General features: G+C 36.1%; 2 protein-coding genes across 3 annotated transcripts in view; both read right to left on the bottom strand.

Moving 5' to 3' along the window:
- Positions 1 to 715: 715 nt before the first annotated feature.
- Positions 716 to 21,350, bottom strand: ZC3H15 (zinc finger CCCH-type containing 15). 2 transcript variants are annotated; one of them, XM_063103473.1, is made up of 10 exons: positions 21,122 to 21,349; positions 13,446 to 13,547; positions 8,944 to 9,055; positions 8,179 to 8,331; positions 7,650 to 7,741; positions 6,303 to 6,485; positions 4,549 to 4,695; positions 4,286 to 4,387; positions 3,351 to 3,474; positions 716 to 1,538 (listed from the first exon to the last, which is right to left on the bottom strand). In XM_063103473.1, exons 1-10 carry the CDS (start codon positions 21,194 to 21,196, stop codon positions 1,348 to 1,350), a joined length of 1,281 nt encoding a protein of 426 aa, XP_062959543.1. In that variant the 5' UTR covers positions 21,197 to 21,349; the 3' UTR covers positions 716 to 1,347. The 2 variants fall into 2 exon arrangements, with proteins under 2 accessions (XP_062959543.1, XP_062959550.1); XM_063103480.1 differs by lacking the exons at positions 4,286 to 4,387; positions 4,549 to 4,695 and having other exon boundaries at positions 21,122 to 21,350.
- A 394-nt stretch (positions 21,351 to 21,744) lies between these two features.
- The window catches only part of LOC134369514 (large ribosomal subunit protein eL24-like), an 84,081-nt gene continuing 81,543 nt past the window's right edge, over positions 21,745 to 24,282 (bottom strand). Inside the window, exon 2 of the mRNA XM_063085984.1 lies at positions 21,745 to 21,889. Within this exon, the coding sequence (XP_062942054.1) occupies positions 21,745 to 21,889 (145 nt within the window). The remainder of the gene's footprint in view (positions 21,890 to 24,282) is intronic.

The raw sequence follows: 24,282 nt of genomic DNA, 5'->3' as shown, positions 1-24,282 counted from the left end.
CAGAACCACTTTAAAGATCATTCAGTCTTAACTTTTATATGTAAATGAAGAAACCAAGATTCAGAGATTTCAAAGTCATATAATTCATCTGAGGCAGAAATAAGGTTAGGGCCTAGGCCACCTGACATTTTAGAGCTATTATCTCCGTTGCCTGAAAATACATTTATATTTGCAAATAACAAAAGAAGCATTAAATTAGTGAAAATACACTTAACAATGATAAAAAGGTATAACAAGTATTAAATATCATTAGCAAAGTATGCTCATCTGAAATGTGTTATCACCCTAACTTTTCGGGGGATTACAGTGCTGAAGACCCTCATCCCAGAGTTTTCTGGTGAATTTGTTTATGCTCTTCTGAACAGAATAATCAAACTTCAGTATGTATTATCTTTAACACCATGAATCTCAGCAACGATTCTCAAGTAGTATTTGGTTTAATTGGAGGTGATATTCAATTAGGTTGATGATCTATCAATTCAGGAATTACCCTTTCATATAACATCACCTAGTGTCTTTTGGAAGCTAAGTATTAGCGTTATTAAAACCAAAGTAATACTGTCAATACTGTACATAGTTCTGTAATAAGTATTAAAGAGAACCTGTTAAGTGTCTGTGCCTTATGATACTATAAGATGTATTTAGTTAAAATCCTCAAGCTAGGGATGTTAAGAAAAATTTTCATAGAAAAACTTAAAAAAAAAAAAGGCCCATATTTGGATTTTAATGTATGATGTTCTTTATTTACAACTTTATTGGCAAAAAAGAAGAGAGAAAACTTTTGAACAGTTTAACACAGGGCATTGTAGCTGATCCTGTCATTTTAAAGAAGTTCCATTTGAAATGTCCATCTAAGTGTCCAAAGATACACAATACTGAATCTGCATATGCAGTTTCCTTTATGAAGTACAGTGCTCATATTTTAGGCAGTCTTTAAACATATAAATACAAAGGAAATGAAATCACTCATTAAAAACTGCATCAAATGAAGGGCATTTTGTAAATATAAATTTATGTTGTTCCTATTAATAACACATGCCCAATGAAAACCAAAAGCTGGAAAAGCAGTTACACTTCCTACTTGAGTGGACAGTTACAACAGTCAATCATTTTCTGCAATGACCATTATATTTTCAATTTATCATGAACTACTCTGAACTTACTATGAGATGTAGTCAAAGTCAGAAGAGAAGACGTAAGGAGAATATTCCTTTTTTGGAGGAGAGTAAGCCCTCTACAACCAGCATGGGAAATAAACATCCTGTTGATTCTAGGTGGAAAAAACTTAATGTAGTCAATTTCAACTCATGCTGAGCTGATTTAATTTTTTCATTGACTTGTTTGGTGTCATTCTTCTAAATCAAGTGTGTTTAATTCTTCTTCTAGTTCATCCAAATCTTCCCCAGTAAAAAGATTTTCATCAACAGGAACAGCATCGATGGCTCCATTTTCCTGTCTCTCCCCTTCATTGTCTTCTTCCAAATCACTTCTTTCACCATTTTCAGCCATACCTCCAGAAGCTTCGCTTAATTTGTGCTCTAAAAATAAAAATAGAAAGCAATAAAGCCTAGAATCAGAAAATGCTATTCCATTAGCAATTGACAGCACAGAATGATAGTACACTTCCTTCTTTCCTTTTTCTATGAAAGTCATCTCTGGGATTACTTTAGCAAGAACTAATTTTTTTTTCTGAGCTTATTTGTACCAATTATCTACACCTACTGTAAAATACTATTTTTTAATATAGACATTTGAATACTTCATGATTTATACATTTGAGGGCAAGATCAATCTTCTACAACTTTATGTTCCCTATGTGACCTAGCAATTAGCTTTTTAAATAGTCAACTTTCAAATAATATTTTGTATGAATAAATAGTATGGAACCAAAAACTGTTCATAATATAAGCAGCTACTTGGCTTTAGGTTTTGCAAATAGTAGTTAAATAACACTAGTTGTAATGCTGGGAGTGTGAAATCAGAAAAATTCATCATGTAATCAGATTGTTAAAAAAAAATAGCATTATGCAACTAGTTTTCCTTATAGACTATAAGTGATTGAGAAAACAAAAATGTTGCCTTTTCTTGTTCAATGTTCATCAACATTTATACAAAGACAAGTTTTAACAGCCTCGTTTAGATTTTAGCTATTTAAACATCTCTAATGACAAAGCCTAGGGGACTGTAACCTCTGAAGTATTTGCAATTGTGCTTGCTATCACCAAAGCCATACTTCTACAAGGAGAAAATCAGTCTGCACATTGCAAGACAATAGTCTCACAGCATTCTCAGATCTCAGGAGGGCAGGACAGTTTTTCAAGTTATAACTTGTATGCTTTTATTATAAAAATGAGGCTTACCCTTCTCTCTCTCTCAGCTTTTGCCTTAATTAGTATTCCTTCTGCCTTCTTCTCCCATAGCAAGCATGTCAAACATTTACACCTCTCTTCAAACCTCTCATTCAAGGCACAACTAAAAATAAATTACACCAACAATCCTCATCTCCAAATACACCTAGACAGCCTTCTCTCTGTTCTCATTTATTATTTATACTTCCAGATCTTGCTTCTATAACTAATTTCCTTTCATCTTCAATTTCTCCTTCTCTACCAATCCTTTTTCTCTGGCCTATAGATGCATTTAGGTGTCCTATATCCTAAAAAGCCTCCCCATGACTATATCTTCCCCTCAAAGTTAAGAGTGAGTGGTCTGTATTCATTTTTCTTCTCATTCCTCATATCATTGCAGTCCCAGTGAAAACTGGGACCCAATTCCCATGACTCCTTTCTTAATTGCCACTAATGACTTACTTGTAATTCTTCTTCTACTTGATTTTTCTGAAATCATTCTTTCTTAATTTTTCTCTGACCTTAATTTTTCTCAGTGTCTTTCCCAAGCATATCCTCTTTTGTCTACCCTAAAACACTGATGTTTGCAGTATGTTCTAAAGTGGTCTCATTCTACATACTGTTCCTGGGTGAGCTCACTCACTCTCAGCTACCAATGCAGATGACTTTTAAACTGGTTTCTCTTGCAAATATCTACACCGTATTCTAAACAATGCTACTTTTGATAACCAGAAAATCTCAGACTCATGAGTTTCCAAACTAAACTCAGCTGCCTCTCAAACTCATTTATGTCCTAGTCTGGTTTCAGTTAAAGGTTTTAATATCTGTCAGTAACACATTTCTATAACCTCCACTATTCACCACTACTTTTATATATGTCCAAAGCAGACATTTACGTTAGTAGTCTGGCACCTGCAGACATCTAAGTTTGTCAAGCCTGGACTAACCCCCTTTAGACAGTTTCTTAACTCTTAGAATTATACACAAGTTAGCATTACTTACCATCTTTATCTGAAGTATATGTGCTGAATCTTTCAAGACTGGCTACTGTAATACCTGTCTCATCTACATCTCTTGGGATGTACAGGCTTAAATCTATGTCATTTACATTCACTGAATCATCAACCTTTAACAATATATAAAAAAGGAAGTTGTTACAAATAAGAACAGTTTTCATAAATTACTTTACCTCTGACATTTATATTAACAAAACAAAATTATTGCTGATGCCAAGTAGAAACAAATGATTGACTACTGCCGAATTCATTTTTTTCTGAACTTCTTGAGAAAAGAATAGCGATGCTATATTTGAAGCTCCTTCCCCTGACATCAGGCCAAAATTTTATAACTACACAAAAAATGAACAGTCAGTTGTCTGCCATTACTAAATCTATATACAACCAAATAACTCTGCTGTTGTCTCATATTCCCTACTCTGTATTTTTTTTTGTTTTTTGGCAGTTGACCGGTATGGGGATCTAAACCTTGACCTTAGTGTTATCAACAACACCCTCTAACCAAATGAGCTAACAGGCCAGCTCCCTACTTTGTGCTTTTTAATTAGCATAAAATATTAAACAAAAAGACCTTTTTTTTTTCTTTTAGAGGGAGAATAAAACAAATATTTTTTACAGCTAATACACACAATACTTAAGCACATACCAGGTACTGTCCTAAGTTCTACAGAGAACTATAAATAAATATAAACTTATTAACTCATTTAATTCTCACAAGCACCCTGTGATGTAGGGATTATCATCATGTCCATATTACAGATGAAAGTGGAGGCCTACAGTAAGTAATTTCCCATGGCTGGAGTAAGGATTTGAACTGAGGCACTCTGGCTCCAGTGCTGATGCTCTTAATCATGCTGTTCTATTCTCTCTATTGTTTCTTTCAATTAACCTAAGAAGATGAGGTGCAAAACTTCCTCTTACCTCATCCCCACCTGTTCCCTGGATGTACTGGGTATCATCTGCTTCCTCATCATCATCATTGACCAGTTCAGGACGAAATTCAAACACCTCACGACCACTGATCTATTCAGACACACAAATATATCAACTCAGGACAATATTCAAACATTTCCTGGTCACTAACTTTAGAAATACACATTATTAAATACGAAAAAAATGTTGCATGACACAGAAATAATAAAATGGAAGAAAGAATAAAGAATTTGGGTGAGTCTCAGACATACCACTAGTGCTTTTCCTGCTTTGAAGTCAGCTTTCCTTCTTTCCATATCTTGTTCAAGTTTATCTATCTTTTCTTGTCTTTTCCTTTTCTTCCACGCAAGAAAAGATTCTAGAGTGATTTTGGTAACATTTGAACCTAGGGCAGAACGCTGAAAACATAAGAGTTATTTTTTTCCCCAAAAGTCACCTATGATAGTATTTAATAGCAGTTTTCTCTTAATGTAATTAATTCCTTGCCTATGACTATCCTGAAGACATTAAATTTGGAATAAACTAATATATCTTTACATGGCAATGAGCAAAATGAGTGTCTAGAGATGCAAACACTTAAAATGCATTATTCTGAGCTAGATTTCTTCTCAACCCTGAAGGTCAGTAGAACTTATGAGAAATTGTTTTAATGCAATTCATATTATCTTTTAATTCCATTTTTTCCATGAACCTTTTGAAGTGCCCTCGTATAAACCAACGCCGAAAATGATAAATATAAAAAGCACCACAACGATATCACATTTCATTTGTGTTCCTCAGGAGATGAAAAACAAAACTAAACAAAAAAACACACCTGCTCCTCAAGGACAATAATCAGGTAATAAATACACAGAAAAATAATACTTGCTGAACGTCTGCCACGTATTCAGTGTTAAGTGCTTTATACATATATGCCAACACACTGACCTCCACAAACAAGCAAATAGCGGGTGATGGGAAATTTACCAATGATTAATAGCTAATAAGTGGTAAAACTAGAAATATAAACAATCGCAAGTATACCTGACTCTAAAGTCTACATTTTCTGTTACAGTACATGAGGGTACTTCAAAAAGTTTGTGAAAACATGGAATTAAAAGGTAATACAAATCTTTTCATGTTCTTTTTGAAAGACCCCTTATAGCATATCCTGTGTAAGACACTAAACAATATGTCTATTTGAAATCCCAACACAGGGCTGGCCCGTGGCTCACTCGGGAGAGTGCGGTGCTGATACACAAAGGCCATGGGTTCAGCTCCTATATAGGGAGGGCCGGTTCGCTCACTGGCTGAGTGTGGTTCTGACAACACCAAGCCAAGGGTTAAGATCCCCTTACCGGTCATCTTTAAAAAAAAAAGAAAAAAAAAAAAAATCCCCACACATTTACATTATCCAACATGAGGCAAAATGGATACAGTTTGAAATATACAACCTAAATCTAATATTTCCAATAATCTCAACAATTCCATATCATTCTCAGTAGCCAAGTCTGCTAACTTATAGAATAAAACTGTCTTTGGTGCTGAGCCAGAGATAAATAACTGAAGATCCTCTTCAATCAGTCTTGTTCCTCTGTACTAGCAGAAAGAATAACTGAAAAACTGGAGTGGAGATGTTTCTTTCCACACATATGTTAATGATTAGTATAATGGTGTTTAAAAAAAGAAATCAGGGAAAAGATCTAAAACTATAAGTTCAATCAATCTGAGAACTGCTTAAAAATTTTTAATAACTCAATCTTATAAAAATAATAAGCCAGTACCTAGTACTTAAAACACTGTTTCATAATCCTAAAATTAATGCCATGATTAGCTAATGTTTATGGCTACATTTACATTTGAGACATACAAGAATAATTAAAGTAAGGCAACTTTGGGAAAAGGTCACAATAGTATTTTTTTACCTTTGATAACAACATGCTATCGCCCCCAAGTGGTAAATATTAAAATTTCACAATAAATATAGCTTTCAGTTTTTTTATGGTAAAAAAAGATATTAGCTTACCTCTCTTTCGATTAGATCTTCTAATGAAATTTCATCTTCTTTTTCTTCTTTCTTTTTATCTTTTTTCAACACAAATCCAGGAGGAAGAGCATGACGATACATGCAAATATCACCTCCTCCAGGGCATACCCAGAACCAGCCATACTTGTTGTTTTCAATAGCTTCAAGGAAATGCTTGCACACCTATAGAGACAATATTATTCATAAGTAGCAGTACAGTATAGTCCACTTATGAGGTAAATGCTTAAGTATATGGACCGAGTACATTCTATTCACAGCCTGAGGCTAACCCCTTACAAACAGAGCACACTTATGTGCAGAAATGTACATAAAAACTTATCTTAAACTATTTTATACAATGGTAAATTCCCTTTAGAGAGGATCTATATAAAATCTCTATTTTAGACATTGTTCTGAATTCTGAATTATACAAAAAGGACTTGTTTTAGTTAGCCTTTGTAAATGTAATCCCAAAGCCTGATTTTTAAATAAATCAGAATTTATAAATGGTTATAAAAAATAAAGTGATTTTGTTTTGATCTTTCCTAAAAATCAATCACATGCAGTAATGATACAAAACTAGAATTACCTGACATTACAGGTAATTTTTTACATCTGAGTTGCAAGGGAGCAAGGTACAAAAGGAGCATAAAGGATAGTGACCCTTCAAATCATGAATGGGTGCAAGATGAAATTTTACGGAAGTCTCAGGCAATTAGCTTTGCAAGTAAGAAGGAAGAATTTACTAATAAACAGTATTCTTTTACTGAAAAAATATGACGTATGTGAAAACAGAATTTAGAATTTTTCTAGCACAGCAAGATTTTTCACTGTAACTGCATTGTAGACAAATATGTGAATATGCAGAGTCTGAGAAATAAGGCACCTGTTTATAAAGGTACATTCCCTGGAATACTAGAGCCACTACCTACCAAAAACTCATTTTAGAAATCATGTGTAGTATTTTTAACTTTGTAATTAAAAAAAATTCTTCCTATTAAGACCAAATTATTAATTAAATGGGTTAAACAGGCTTGCCTCCTTTCATTATGCACAAAATTAAGAATTCTTATCTGAATATGTGATTGTGTTCATCCCTATTTGAGAAAGTAAGGTCACCTCAGAAAATATTTTAAAGAACTTCAGTCACATGGTTGCCAAAGGCTATTTGTGAACAAGAATCTAATTTTGTTAAATTCCAAAAATAAAGCAGGATGCACTTTATCTTGATGAAATGAGATTTCCCAGTAACTTAAAGAATAACCCAATAGAAAGTAGCAGCAAATACCTTGCCACATAATTCTAATAATAAATACCACAGCAACTCAATTCAAGAAAAGGACATACTATTTGAGTTTTTGGTTTTTTCTTTTCCGCCTCACCGTGCTTCTTGTTCACTACTTCTTCCAGCTTTTTCTCATCCCAATTATCCATAGTATCTAAATTAAAATAGATATAAAGATTACATACTGTAATTTTATCTACTGCTCCCCTAACGTATATCTCCTTAAACAGACAGAAATTTGTATTATAAGACTAAGGACCTAACACCAAAGGTAAGAATAAACAGTGTTGTGAGATTATTGACCAAAGCTTCCCAAGTAGTTTACTAAAATGAGAAGGTAGAACTGAAGAAAAGAGTGACAGTCAAATCCAAAACAAACCACTCATTTATAAGCATCTTCATTTACTTAATCAAATGGTGTAATGTGGTAAACTCACATTTTATAAAAGATAACAACAAACCCAATTAATTATTCTTTACGAACATAATTCTACGAAGATTGAAATGTTGTTTTTTACAAGTTACAAATATCTTAGTAGCAAACCAAAAGTAATATGCATTTATTTTTAAAAGAGTGTTAAAAAAAAATACCTTTTTCAAGTTCTTCATCTCTTGCATCAATGTAAACACTTCGCTTTTCACATTTTCTCTCCAGAGTCAAGTCATGAGAGAACTTACACTTATCTCCTTTAGTACACTGTCCTTGCTTGAAGAATGCACACACCACTGACTTAGGATCTGCACCTATGTCAAATGGCATATGGCATTTGTATAACAATCTGCCAGACAATAAAGTATAGCTTGTATCTAGGATGGAATTACTTTTTGTTAACTTGCTACTTTCCATCCACTGATATAAGAGGAAAATAGCATTTATAGGTGATGATTAAGACATTTTCTTTGAAGTTCCTTCTGTAGCATTTAATGTTTTTGTTTCTTTTATTCTTATTAAAAAGGGGGATGAGAAACCAAATAACACATATGTTATTCTATAGTCACTTGTCTAGTGAGAGGCAAAAGAGAAACAAGTATAAATGGAGAAATGCTGTTAAAAAGTTGGGATTTACAATTTTACACAACTATAACTTTGTCTTGGCTATTACCAAAGACAACCAGTAGACTATCTAAAAATCCTTAATTTGGTCTTAAGTGTGGGGTTAACAGCTGGAGTTATAGTTGTACAATGACACAGCTGTGTGCCTATATAAAGGAACCATAAGCAAGCCAATGATATAGGATTACCATTTTCATAGCACACACAATTGGCTTATCTAAAGAAAATAAACATCAAAACAAATCACTAATTTTTAATGTGAATTATATTTGATAAAAATAACCCCTCTGAAATTTATTTACCTTTACTTATTTTTTGAGCAGCAACTACAGGTTTGAACAGCTCATTTAGTTCCTGCAATTCCTTCTTCTTATCATCTTTCTTCAGTTTCTTTTCAGCTTCACTTTGTGCTACCTATAATAGTTTCAGGTTTAAAATGTAAATTTGACTTTTACAAAATTCTTTTCACTACACAGTAATCAGTAACATAATAAGACATTTTTATATTTATATGTATTTATATTCATATAGTTTATAGTTTATATGTAAACTATTAAAATTGTTAAATCCTGTAATTAATTTGTTTTTTTGGTCTATAAATGGTACCATGCCTAGTAAAAGCATACTCAAAAGCTTAAAGCAACAAGCATTTATTAAGCATTTACTACATGCCCAGCATTTTTAGCAAATGGTTCTCACATAAGATGTTCTTCTGTGAAAACAACCCACTCCCTAGAAACGTAGGGTGCATTTTGAAGATGAGAGAAGCAAACATCCTGAAATGTACAGTCACATACAATAATGAACTGTACCATCAAAATACCATAAAGGGTTATAGTGCCCTTGTGGAAAAACACCGGGCTAGGTCAGTGTAGGAGATTAAACAAAACAAAACAAAAAAAACATGACATTTAATATAGTTCCAGGCACACGATTTACATACCTAATATGATTAGAGGATTCATCCAAACATTTATATGTCAGGTCCTATGTCAGATGACAAGGAATACAAAGATGAAAAGATAATGATGCTTATTTAAAGCTCAGAATGTAGTAGAAAGACAGACACGTCAACAACCATAATACATAGCACTTGGGAAAAAAGAATGCCTATATGCCTAAGAAAATTAGACTGAGCTGATAACCTTACGGATAACTTCTACTGAGGGGCAAGAAAAGGAATGCAGAAAGAGCCAGCCAGTGCAAAGACACAGGGACCAGAAGAACAAAGTACGAGAAACATCAGTGAGAAGTTTATGTATCAGTAGGTGATAGGGTACAACTCAAGGATTTAAAGTAAACCAGTGACAGGTTGTATTTTATAAATATCAGGATGGCAGCTTTGTGGAGGATGCACAAGGAATCCAAGAATGAAGACAAAGAGGTTACTGCAATGACTGTAGGCAAGAAAACACAGAAGCTTAAAATAGGCATTAGTAGTGAGAATGAAGAAAAGGAGACAGAAAAAGCTCTTCAGGAGGCAGAATTGATAGGACTAAGTGACTGACCAAATATGAAGTACAAAGGAAGAGGAGGAGTCCAGGACTATCATATGTATAGTTAGTGCTGTTAAACAAGACAGGGAATACAAGAGGAACTGGTTTCAGGATAGGAGGTGGAGATGAGCTGTTTTGGACACACTGAGTACCAGATGCTTACAGAGCATCTGGGTGGAGCTATTTAGAAGGCACTTGGAAATGGATATTGATTCCACTGAAACCAGAGAGGGTCTGTTTTGAGATTAAGATTTTGGAAATAGCAGCTTACAGATAATAATTGATTAAAACTTTGGTTGTGTATGAGATTACTAAAAGATGGCATAAAAAAGTGCCAAGAGCAGAGGACAATTCCTTAAAGAATATCAATATTAAATGGGTCAATAAAACCTAAAAAGTACATTAAAGAGACCAAGAAACACCAAACAAGTAGATAGAAAAAAGTGTTCAAGGGAGAGGAAATTTTAGGAAAGAAATAGCCAAATAGTATATAACTAGGTCAAAGACATCCCAAATCCTTCCTTTGACAATATGGTAGATGTGTTTAAACAAAAAAACATTTTTAAAAAGAAAAAAATTAAGTCACTTTATTTTTAATAATATGGTTTGCACTCCTACTTGACAAGTACACCTTATGACCTGGAAGAACAGGTTCAAATTTAAAATGCTAGGCCTCCATGGAGTTACAAAGTGAAGCACGGCAGTAATGTAAGAGTCAGTTCCTGGCTCCTCCTCTTCCCACCCACAGTTCATCCCACCTTGCGGGGAAGGTGAGGGGAGTAGACAGTACAGGAGAGGAAATGGTATGAATCCAGGCTCTGTCCATTCTTTTTGGCTATCTTAGGCATATTGACAGCACAGTGTACCTTAGATGGGGATGGGCATAGGGAAGAAGCTTTTGCAGACCCTGAAAGCAGGCTCAGAGCTGTTGTGGGGGGGAGTGGTGCAAAATCTGGGTGGGCACATCCCCCTGGCCTCACTGATTCCTTCCCTGTGGGGAGAGAGAAGTCTGGAGAAGACACACAGGGCTGTCCTGTACAGCACAGAGCCTACAGCAGGGCACCTCATGTCCAGCTCTAGGAGCAGGACTGCTGCTCATTTCAAGTTATATACGGTGGTTAAGTACCCCCACATTCACAGATAAAACACCAGTTACCCCAAGAAAGTATCAAAAATATAATATTGAATGTACTACCAAATCGAATTGCCAATACAAATTTATGGCTTTCCTATGTCTATGAAATGTGAAATCACCACTCAAAATATCTCCCACTAGAAGAAAAAGTCCAGGACACACTGAGTACTAGAGAGAATAGGATTGAAAAAAGGACTAAGGGAAGAAAGTGAATTTTTCTTATGCATCTATATTTGCCAGAAGATTTAAATGACTTCATTTAACCACCAGAAAAAAATTAGCAGAGATGATCACTCTTCCACTTTACAGATAAAGACGAGTGTCGCTAAATAATTTAAGATCATGTAACAAAAAATATAGGGAGAGGGCTGGTCCCGTGGCTCACTCGGGAGAGTGCAGCGCTGGGAGCACCGAGGCTGCAGGTTCGGATCCTATATAGGAATGGCCGGTGAGCTCACTGGCTGAGCGTGGTGCGGACCACACCAAGCCAGAGGTTATGATCCCCTTACCGGTCAGGAAAAAAAAAAAAATAGAGAGATTCACATCCATATCTGTCTGATACTAAGGTTTGAGTGTAGATTTTTATTAACCCAGACTGTTAGGTTAGCAGCTTACAAGAACAATAGTTTTTGACTCTAGGCTCAGGCTAGGAAGTAAAAGGAAAGTGTTGGGGTAATGATTTGTAGACAGCATGAGCGAGAGAAATTTGTTTCAGATAGGGGTTAACCATCTCACAAATATATATTTTCATATGCTCAGATTTTAAAAAATCTGTAAGTGCTTGAGAAATTCTTTCCTTCCTCCTACATTTAAAAATAAACAAAAAGAAAAAATAGTTTCCATAAAGAAAAAGGAGATGGGGTGGTGGAAAAAAAGTACTTTTAAAAATAAAGATCCATGTTTATAAAATCTTAAGGAGTGAAAAGTCTAAAGATTCTGAAGAAAATATTGCTAATTTTTTTGAATGAAATGCCAATGGATGAAATAATTCTCAAATTCATATGAAAGAATAAATGTCTAAGAACAGCCAAGAAAAATAGAAAAGGAGCAACATTCTGGGAAAGGACTTGCCTTAATGGCTAACAATATATTACCAGGCCATGATAATAAAAACTAATGTGATACTGATTTAGGGACAGACAATAAATAGAAAAGAGAATTCAGAAATAGATTGTAACATATTTGAGACTTTACTATAATGTCAATAGTATTTCAATTCAGTGAGATAAATGATGCTGGTTAAGTGGCTATTCACTTAAAACAAAACAACCTTGACATATAAAATAAATTTATATGACAAACTGTAGACTGTAAAAAATAAAATAACCAGAAAAAAATCTAGGAAAAACATGCATAGTCAGTGGCAGGGGACATCTTTTAACCGTATTTTTAAAAAGCTAGACCCATCTGGCAATATAAAAACTAAACATTGTTATATGACAAAGTATAACTGAAACATCACAAATATCTGCAATGCAGACAAAAGGTATCCCTCATAAACTGACAATAAAAAGACAAACAACCAAAAAAGCAAAGGAAATGAATATGCAGTTCATACAAGTATAAACCCAAACAGCTAAGCATAAGAAAACATACTCTCTAGTAGTGAGGAAAACAACATAAAAATGAGGTATCACTTTATACCTCTCAGATTGGAAAACATTAAAAAGAACTTTAGCACCTATTAGTCATGCACTGCAAATGAAAATGTGAAGTATTATAGTATCTATGGAAAGTGATCAAGAAAATTTAATAAAATTAGAAATCCATTCCCTTTCATCTAAAAAAGTCGGCTACCAGGTAATTTATGCCACAGAAATTAAAGCACAAACACATGTAAGAACACATGTACAAGGATATTTCTTGTAGGAGTGTTCTTAGTGTCAGAAAACCGGAAACAAAGTGATCACTTATAAACAGTGAAATGGATGGATGTAACACAACCCCTATTACGGAAGAGTATGCAGCCATTATTAGAATAAATGAGAGCTATATCAAAATGGCTTGGAGGAACATCCAAGAGGTATTGCTCAGTAAGAAAGTCAAGATGCAAAAGATTTACAGTAGTATTCCACTTTGAAGTACAATTTTAATACCAAATATTTTTATTTGTAAGAGATGCTGTATAATATTATATCCATAAGAAGAATATATGGAAATTTAAATAATTTACCTGACGTGGATTTTGTTGACCAAATTTAACTTGATGAGTGACAGCTTTGATAAACTTCTGTTGCTTTGCTCCTTTCTTATTCTTTAGACCGAAAGTTTTGTCCTAAATGAAAAAGGACACAGAAATATCTTAGCAAATTATACTAGTATTTGTTTTTCCAGTGGTGTCTAAAAATCATCTTTCCTTTATTGATTGATAAGAAAAGTATTCTTCCTGGGCTGGCTGGTTAGCTCAGTAGGTTAGAGTGTGGTGTTGTAACTCCAAGGTCAGGGGTTCAGATCCCTACACCTACCAGCTGAAAAAAAAAAAAATTCTTCCTTATGTTATTATACAAAGACAGGCAAAACACTAACACATCAAGTCAGGCTAGTGTGCGTCCTTGAAACATCACCCAGGATTCTTCACAGGTCAATACAAACTTATAATTATCATCATTAAACCTGTTACTCTATGATGCTTTTTCCAGGATGTATTCCGACTCACCGTTTCTACAGGGTGTGTAGAGTTGTTATATTAGCACATGAAGTCCAACATCAAATAAATTTAGAAAAATTCTTGTTTAAACAGGATTCTTAATTCTTAAGCATAGATATCTCACAGCCTTTACCAGAAGGGATACAGTATGCAGCACTTACAAATCTTACTTCACCTCAGAATGTATTTTTATCACAGTATCCTGAGAGACTATACTCTGCTGAACACATTTTGGGGAATACTGCATAACGGGAAGAACATACTTTACGTTTGGACTGATTTCTTGGGTAATAAAGTTATCCTGTCAAAACCAACTGAATTTAATGAAGAAACCAAACTACTGAAATGTATACATTCTTAGCTGATGTTAAAATGGAAATATTAAAATTGAAGCCTATCTAACTTAAAAAGCAATGCTTTATTTAAATTTCAAACATTATTAATATAATAATTTGGGAATACTACTAATAAACTAGCAGCTATCACTTATGAAATACTCATTATGTGCTGGGCACTAACAGTGATCCTTGGTATCTACTCATATTTAATAACATTTAGGCCCGAGCCGTGGAGCACTCGGGAGCATGCGGCGCCGGGAGCGCAGCGATGCTTCCGCTGCGGGTTCGGATCCTATATAGGAATGGCCGGTGCACTCACTGGCTGAGTACCGGTCACGAAAAAGACAAAGGAAAAAAAAAAAAAAAAAAAAAATTTAGAAGCCATTGTACAAGTATATGCAAGTTTGTGTGTTTGAGGGTTGTAGTAGGTTAAATGGTGTCCCCCCAAAATCCATGTCCACTGGACCTTAAATGTGACTTTCTTCGGAAATAGGTCATTGCAGATGTAATAACTTAAGATGAGGTCATACTAGATTAGGGTGGGCCCTAAATTCAATGACTGGTGTCTTTAGAAGAGGAAAGTACACAAAGACAGAGAGAAGGCAATGTGAAGACAGAGGGAGAGATTGGAACGACACAGCTATAAGCCAATGAATGTCAAGGATTGCCAGATGCCACCAGAGACCAAGAGGGGGCAAGGAAGGGTTCTTTCCTACGGCCTTTAGGGGAAGCATGACCCTGCCAATACCTTGATTTTGGATTTCTAGCCTCCACAACTGTGTGATGATAAATTTGCTGTTATAAATGACCCAGTTTGTGATAATTTGTTATAGCAGCCCTAAGAAACTAATACAGCAGGCCTCATCAGTGGGCTTCACCCTATGGTGAATGGGTAGCAAGCCTGACAGGAAACCACCAAATTCAAGCATGTGAAATCTTTTTTTTCTGTGTCTTTTCTGTTTCTCTGGAGAAGGATCGTCTGGCTGGGAGGACAATAAGCCTGGCTATAAGACAGGAGAAAAGGGCAGATGGGAGAAGATGTCTTAGTTTACTGAACACACCCGTTAGTGGTTATTTTCAGGCCCACATTTTAAACCCCCCCCCCCCCCATGTTCCAGAAGCAGAGAGACCTGCTCATTTATTTTTTTCTCCTAGAGACTACACCTCCTGTTTCCTGCAGGGGTAGTCACCTGACTGAGTGGTGGCAGATAAGAACTATTAGCTACTTCTAACACTTTAACCCCCAGTTTTCAACTTCTCACTTTCTGCATCACCTAGTGCCTCCCATAGTTGAGTTTTTCCAGAATTTTGCAGAGCAAATTCACTTACTTCTCAATGGCACACTCCTGGGTGGGCATTCAGTCCTGACTGTTCTACTCTAAGTCTTTCTCACTGTCTTGTGAGACAACGGTTTCAGAGAGGAAGAAGAGGCGAAAAGGTCTTTACTTCTGAAAGTAACCTGAGACCCTCTGAGAGGCATTTACTGTAGACTGAGATAAATTAAGTGGCCATTCTAAAGCCTTTATTTCGGTATTATTACTAAGGGAAGTAAAAGGGTAATGGGAAGAAAGTATTATAGATACAAAATACCACTTACGTGTACAAGTTGGAAATGGAAAGCAACAGTATTGAGAAAATTAGTATTTTAAAACATTCAACGTGACATAATCTTTACAGCCTCTCAAAACCAATAAAACAGATCTTTCAATATTCTTAAGATCAAAGGTTCAAGAGGATTTTGGTTCTAAAAGGTTATTTCCTATTGAGAAATATCTCTTTATTCATGACATCTATATCCATCCATATACCAAAACTTTGCTTTCCTTCCTTAAATGCCTGCTTTGTGTTTTAATATCCCAAAATATCACAAAATTCTACATGAATTTTGTATAGCCTTACATAGGGTAAGAAGAGGCTGAAAAAAAGTAGTAGGAGGCACATACAAACTGAAATTCTCTACGTTAAGTTTTTTTTATGGATGGCTTACCTTGTTTTTCTGGAAAAGAAAGTTTAACACTCAATCCAATTAGAAGGAAAGAAAGTCAAGGGTAATGTGACATATGGGGAGAAATGATCATTGTACAGCAATTAAGTGTAAAATGCCGTATTTTCTTTTTACAAAAAGTGAGTCTAATGGGAGGGAGAAGAGACTTTGGTAAAAATATAATCAAGATCAAATTGCAACAGTTACCTATAGATGCCTTGCTAGAGAAAAGTAAACTGGGGTCAACCCGTGCCCCGTATGTAACTATACAGAAGCAGCAAACTATGAATAAACAAGGCCAAATAGCAAGGTAGATACTGATACATGAATACAGAGGAAAGAAAAAAGTCTCCTAAGGGGACCTGGCCAACTAGAAAGAAGCATTCACAACAGCAGTTTTCGGTAGAGGTATATAAGCTCCAGATCCCAGAAGAAAAAGTTTTCAGGTTTAATTACACTGCTTTAGCACATAATTAGTTTAAAGAGATAATAAATGAATCCCTCATTAGGTTAGAGTTCAGAAATTATTTTTTCCACAGAGGAAGAGAACACTTATTTATCTAATATTCACTAAACATAAACTCCTGAATATACTTTATTGAATCCTCTTAACTACCCTTTAATATACTGTTAGCCCATTCTGTAAATGTGGATTCAGAAACTCAGAAATGTCGAACAATTCTTTTTAAGTTACATAGCTAATAGGGGGCAGGTTATACAGTGGAAAAATTTAAGAGTAAAACTCTGGAGTCAAACTGACCAAGTTCTAATCCCAAACAGGTGGGTAATTAGCCTTTTTGCTACAGTTTTCTTATTTGCACAGTGGGTATCTAACCTTTTAAGATTGTTGTGAAAATTAAAATATTTACTACAAGGAGACACTGTAGCACAGCGGTTCACAGCAAGGGCTCTGTAGTCAGAATTCCTGGGTTTGAATAATACTTATCTCACTGAGAGAGCTGAAGGAGCTATGTAAATGTATGATTTGTAGATGGCTTGTGTGTCTCTGTTCTTTCCTTTTCCCTAAAATATTGAAAACTGTCTGGCTCAGTAGGTGATAACTAATAAAGGACAGATTACATCTGAATCAAGATATATTTGACTTCAAGCAGTCCTTTTTTTTCCACCATGAAAAACTGCTTCCCAGAGAAACTTCATTAACTTAGGGGGCTGGCTGGTGCATAAAAAGCTTTCTAAGTGGTCCTCTCTGGATTAATAAAGGTCCAAAAGTTAGGTTATAGGGAAAGGTGTGTGTGTGTGTGTGTGTGTGTGTGTGTGTGTGTGTGTGTGTGTGTGTGTGTGTGTGTGTGTGTGTGTGTGTGTGTGTGTGTGTGTGTGTGTGTGTGTGTGTGTGTGTGTGTGTGTGTGTGTGTGTGTGTGTGTGTGTGTGTTGGGACACTAGGGTAAGCAGAGGCTGACATTGTTTTTCCTCATTAGTTTCCCCACAAATGCACTAATATATTTTTGTTGTCCTTCCATGCAGTGGATATTCTACAACTGGTTAATCTAGCTTCAAGTAATAAACAGTCGACCTCGACTGTTGGCCAAAGTTCTTCATTAGCAACCAATAATTTCTCTTTCACCATCCTTACACACCTGGATCCTGTTTCTATATGTCACTATTACTACTTCCTTGCTGCTACAAGTCCTTAGCTGGATATCCTTTATTTGCTTGCCCTAAATCCAAAGATTATTTCCCCTTTTTCCATAATCAAACCTTTAATTGCTCAATGCTCATTTCAAATTGATATTAAATTTTAGCTATAAGAAAGCAAATGGTAATGCCATTTGAGACTAATGTGTGAATATCTAACAGAGCCATAACCCTCTTTGATACTCTCATTTAAGAAAGAAAATTCTTATTAATGCAAATAAATTCATAAAATTTGGGGGAGTTTAAAGAGGCAAAGAAAAAAATGAAGGTAATATAAATAAATAATTTCAGGTGGGCAAGAAGTAAGCACCATATAGACAGTACAGGTCAATCTATCATTATTTTCTCTACGTAGTTCTTATTTAAAATATAATATTTATAATAACAATAGGTGCCATTTATTAAGTATGTATGCCATATGGCAGGCACTTACATATGTTATCTCACTGAACTCACAGCTCTGTAATAATCCATTTTGCAGATGAGAATTGTGGTTCAGATAGGTCATGTAACTTGTCTAAAACTACAGAGCTAGAAATTTGAAATATGGGCCTAAAACCAAGGCTATCTGACTTTAAAGCTGGTGATCTTTTCATTGAAGTATGCTACCTCTCATGCTCTTTACTTCAAAAACTGCACTTTGCTATTTTTCCACAGTAAGCTTCCACTCAGTAGTGGCAGTGGAAGCAACAGAGGTACAGAAGAGGGGAGAGATACAGAAGAGGAGAGAGGTAAATAGGCCAACCATTTATTTTAAAATCTATTCAAAAGTGCTGCTTAAAATCATATGTTCTCTTTAACTATGAATTTTTACAAATTTAAAATTTTAGGCCATATATCTATAACACCTCCCAGAGTTAACCAGACTTTTAAATAAGTATTAGTCTTTACATGTCAAAATAGACTCTAAAGAATTATTTTTTTCACAAAAGTTATGATAGTCACAGAGATCAACAACCAGTTTGAATCAGGTTTCAATTATGTTCATTGTAAGTTTGTCACAAAACATATTTTACTTTAACTTTCAAATGTTTTGATAATGAGAACAATTTGTAGTTGAAATTTTACTGTCCTGGATGAAACTTGATTGGGGAGCTGGGAGTTAAGTCTGATCTACCTTTCCTTATCCTCTGGCAATAGTCACTGGGATATGCTGAGCTTTCAGGGAAGTTTAAAAAACAAACAAAAAAAAGTTGCATATAGTATTTACTAAAGCAGAATATACTGTTTCTTAACCAGGCTAGATAACAGAATATTCTCTATAAATCTAATTTCACAAATGCTATAACTTAACACTGTAACAGGCAATAATACCGTAACTCTCCAGTGGTAGCAAACATCAATACAGCACACTTGAGTCTGCAAAACTTTACTGCCATTTTTTAAAAAAGGCTCATCATATACATTTAAATGTGGAAAAAACTAAAACAAAGCCAGGCTTAATTTCACCACTCCATTAAGATATTTTATGTCACAGAATGTAGCTGTTTTGTTTTGCATTTTTCTTTGGAGGTATCTTCATTAAACTAAAGTTGCTTTCTCTTTAGCTTAAAAATAGTGAATCATTTTTAGAATTGATGGGATGCTGTAACTTTCACGTATTACCAATTAAACATAATATAAATAACTATCCTTGTATATAAAGTTTTATAATGCATAAAGTGCATTTCATAACTTTAAATTGTTATGAAACATTTAATTTCTCATTTATGTGGGAGCTTTACTTTATATCATGGTCTACTATGTTAAATCAATCTCAGTAAAGAAAACTTACAAATAAAACGACATCCCTAAAATGCCCTTTGTTTACACTGTACTGAATGCCATCAGATCACCATCTCCAGAGATTTACCTAAGTGCTAGGAATCCAGACTGTTCAAAAAGGTGATAGTAAACACAGGTATGCCGGTAACAATCATTTTGTTTCTAAATGTTTGATTATGGTACTTCGCGACAGGTTTAAATAGTACAAATTAGCAATAAGAACATATAGGTTCTGTTTCAGAGTCGGAATTTGGCCAAGGTTACCAGAATTCTTCATAAACATTTTACTTAAACCGCAGTCTTTAAAAATTATGTGAAATTTGACAAAGATAAGTTCTAATTAGGTTTGTGCAACAAAACTCTGAGAGCTTTCACTGCTATTTTACAAGGCTGTAATAACCGAGTACTAAAAAACAATAACCAGTTATAAAACATCTTATTTCAAAACACCCAACATCTATTTTGGTCGTGTTTTAATAAAAATATACTATTCCATAAAAGGCTATCCATTCTTCAGATACACCTTATGCAGTAAAATGATCATGGCTTTAATACATGAGGTACTATTTATTTTAATTAAGAGGAGGATTAACAGCAGAAATCGAAGGAAGAAATATCTCGTTGGCTGCTATATGTTTATGGAATGTCAAATATTCTCTTTGGAATATCAAACACTCTCTTAAGGAAACTCCGTGACACAGTCGTTGGTAAACAAGTGCAAAACAAGTAAGAACGTAGATAGCGTTCCTCGGCCATTGAAGGGCTACAGGCTCAACGCGCTAAACGAATATATATCAAACCAAGCAGGGGTATGGGGCTTAACACACTGGAAACCACCTCTTTTAAAGCGTTATTCTATGCAATCTAATACACACATACATAAAATATATATATCAAACACAATGTACAAGACTCTGAGCTGCCACCTGAAAGAAACCTCCTCTCTTCATGAGACTTTAAACAGTTTAGAGGTGGATCAGAAAAGTCGTCAAGTAGCAATTTGTTGACTTGAAAGAATTAACAGTACTACTCCTGGGTGATGGGTGAAGAAATAAGGAACACAAAGACCAGTTACCAATCGGCCTTTCAGAAAGACTCTAGCCCGAGCCCGTTCAGCGTATTTCTTTAAACATAAATCTAGAAACGTTTCTAATTCTGAGAAGACTAGCGAAGGACAAAATCCTGTCACAGACCCAGGGGTCACTTCGCAACCAAGTGGGTGAAGGCGGGCGTGTGGGCGGTGAGGCAAAGCCCAGGTGCCGGGGCGCCAGCAGCGTCACTATAGCAATGAGAGGCAGCGAGCGTCATCAGGGAACTGGAGAAAAGGCAGTGGGACTCACAGAGCCGATGGGAGAGACACCTGGCCCCGCAAAATGTTAAGAGGAAGCCCCAGGGAGCCAGGAACTGAGGGGCTGCTTTCCGGAGGGCTCGCGGCGTGAGTGGGGGAGGGGGGGTTACTCACCTCGATAATCTTCTCCTTCTTTTTCTGCTCCGCCTTTTTGCTGCCCCCGGCCTGAGCCTGTTTCTTGGGGGGCATTGCGGAGGCAAGTGGCACCGGCCACACTTAAATACAGCTGGACACCGTCAGGGGATCTGGCCCCGCGGCAGGATGTGGAGGAAGACCCGGGCCACCGTCGCCGCCGCACCACACGGAAAGCGAGTCGCTCATTCGCCGCCGAAAGGCGGACTTTGCGACAGGTCGGTGCCGCAGAGCATTGTGGATAGCGAGGAGCGGCGCCCGGAAGCGGAGGTGCGCGTGCGCGTGGGCGTCCGCTGAGTCCGACCAGGAGCGGGTCGGGCCGGACGTGGGAAAGTGACTGCACATGAAATGTGTTGTCGCTCATTCACCGGGTCCGCTCTAGATTGCAACAGGTCTGAGGGTGAAGCTGGGCGAGCTGGTTGGAGCCCATGAGCGTCAGTGCTTCCTCCGCGTACTCTGAGGATGGGTGACTCTCGTCCATCTTCGCCTTGGCCGGAGGCTTTTCCTGCCGACCGGGTTAATGATCTTCTGTATCTTCCCCATGCTGAGTGACCACTCAACAGCCGCCGCAACTGCTCTGCTCCGTGAGCCAGGTTATCCAGTTACTACTTCTTGTGCCCTGTCAGGGTGGAGCTGGACGGTCCCCGAATGCGAAGTGATTCAGATTCTTGGGAAGGATTATGAAAATATGTAAAACTTTTCCTTTCATTTGAAGGGTTCTTTCCTTTGAAGAGCGCCAAGGATGGCGTCCTAGAGAATGGGACACTTAAATTTCTTTGAAGTACTACTTACCAAGTTATTTTCAGACTTTAGGAAAGTGCGTAGAGGATTCCTAAAAACACTTTCATAATATGAAAGTAACCAAACTTAGTTTGTTTGTTAATCTTGGCACATTACACACATTATTTTCATTAAGTTATGACAACACGGAGGTGTAGAAGTTGCTACTGTTCCCATTTTATAGATGAAGCATAGGTGGGAAGAAAGATAACTAAGGTCACGTTAAGGACTGAGCCAGGGAGTCTAAACTTGGCAGTCTTACTTCAAAGCCTGTATGCCTACCACCTAACGTTACAGAAGTAGATTCTGTTTGAAAAGGTACCTGATGAATAAGTGAATAGGACCCGTTAATATTTGTGCAAACTAAAAATACTATATTTTTAAAATGTACAGTGCTTGGCTGTTATTTTTGTCCCATGATTATTGTTTAAACTGTTTTTGTTATGAAGCGTTGTAGAGCCAAGAATCCTCTTTCTAAATAAGAGTTTTTAATCTTTTTTATTAATTTGCATAGGGAGAAAACTATAAGCCCCTTTAATTAGTGCAATTGATTGTTTGCTTAGCAAATTTTTACATAGGATAATGTCAAAAAATCCCAGGTATGTAGTGTGTGTTTATGTATACAGTATATAAAAATAAATAATATATAAACTTTTCTTCAACTGGGCTTCTTCCCAGGTTGATGGCCTCCCTGCTCTTTTGCTCTTTTACTTATTTTCTTCCTTGTTTATTTATTTATTTTTGCAATTGTTGTAGTACTTGTCAGGATGGAGGGATGCAGCCTGCTTCTCTCTTTACTCAGTATTATCATCTATTAGATTATTTGGGAATCATCTCCTTTAAGACTTTCTGTTGTGGTGTAATGTAGTTGCCTTAACTTTCTCTTTTTAGTTCCTCCAAAGATACACTTTGGGTCTTTGTTTTTTGAAGAATTTTGTTGGTAGTCATTATTATGAAGCTGATGAATTATAAGTAACAAATATAGGGAAGTTACAATGAATCTAGAATCTCATAATGTTACAATAGTGGCTCCAGGGTCATAATTCTTAACTTCCTTCTGCCTCTCTCTGACCTTTGCTTTGTTTCTTCCCTGAAGTTCTAATCCAGGTAGAGAAAGCAGAGCCATCCTTGCCTCACGTGGAAATAAACGTTTCTAAATATAGTACCTGCTCTGATAGCCCTCTCCCCTCATACATTCATGTTTTCATAGATTTTAGAAATAGTGAAGTCCAGCTCATTGAATTCACTGTTTTTTGAAATAAGATAAATGCTTTTTGTGTGTGTGTGTGTAGTCTCCCAATTGCAAATGGAAGCAAAGCTAAGAACTTTATACCTTCTACTCCTATTTTTATTGACTTTATAATTCAAACTAAACTTCTGCAAAACAAAGCTTAGAAGGAATATTCCAAGGGTTACAAATTCAAATGCTCAGCTAAGCAAAGATATAAACTTGAGTGACAGAATAAGTGAAATACATTAGGAAATAATGGGAACAGGGTCAACCTGAAGGTAAATGCTCACCATAAAAGAACTTAGAGAAAAATAGTGCCATACCTGTCTGTCTGATTTGGTAGACAGGCTATGAATTTACTGCCTTGGATGTAGCCATTCTGATAATCTGCTAGAGTACATCAGAATGTATTTCTTGGGCCTGAGTCACTAGACAGTAGATTTGGTACTGAAATAGAAATTATTTTTTGCTACCCAGCAGCCTAAAGTCCTTCCTGTGTGTGTGGGAGGGATTACTCATTGTATTAGTCCGTTTTGTGTTGCTATAACAATACCTGAGACTGGGTAATTTATAGAGAAAATGAAATTTATTGCTTATGTTTCTGAGGCTGAGAAGTCCAAAGTCCATCTTGTGGTGGCAGTAGCGACCCAGGGGTCTCACGTTGCAAGATGGTGGAAGCAGAGAGAGAGAGCAAGAGGAAGACAGACTCTCCTCTTCTTTTAAAGCCCTCAGAACCATGTCCCTGAACACCATTTTTAATTCATTCATTACTGCATGGTCCTACAGTCCAATCACCTCTTCAAGGCTCCACCTTTCAGTTACCATAATAGGATTTCCTACCCTCTTAGCAATCACAGTGGGGGCTAAGTTTCTAATACATAAAAACTTGGGGGACACAGTTCAAGCTTCAGGGAGTTTTGGGGGGATATAATTCAGTCCACTACACCCATTGTGTTAAAATTTCCATTTTTAAAGAAAAGAGACAAGTTTCTACCTCTTCCTTGTTCTGCAGAGCCAGATCCTAGGTACATAATTTAGGACTGAGCAGGTAGGTTCTGCCTGTCATCTCCCTCCTATGCCTAGGTAGACAGAAAAGAAGAAAGTGACATACAGAAAATTGGAAGTGAGGTAC

This window comes from Cynocephalus volans, chromosome 1 (assembly GCF_027409185.1).
Source record: "Cynocephalus volans isolate mCynVol1 chromosome 1, mCynVol1.pri, whole genome shotgun sequence".
Lineage (NCBI taxonomy): Eukaryota > Metazoa > Chordata > Mammalia > Dermoptera > Cynocephalidae > Cynocephalus > Cynocephalus volans.
Note: the sequence above shows the minus strand (reverse complement) of the source record. Positions and strands in the feature narration are given on the sequence as shown.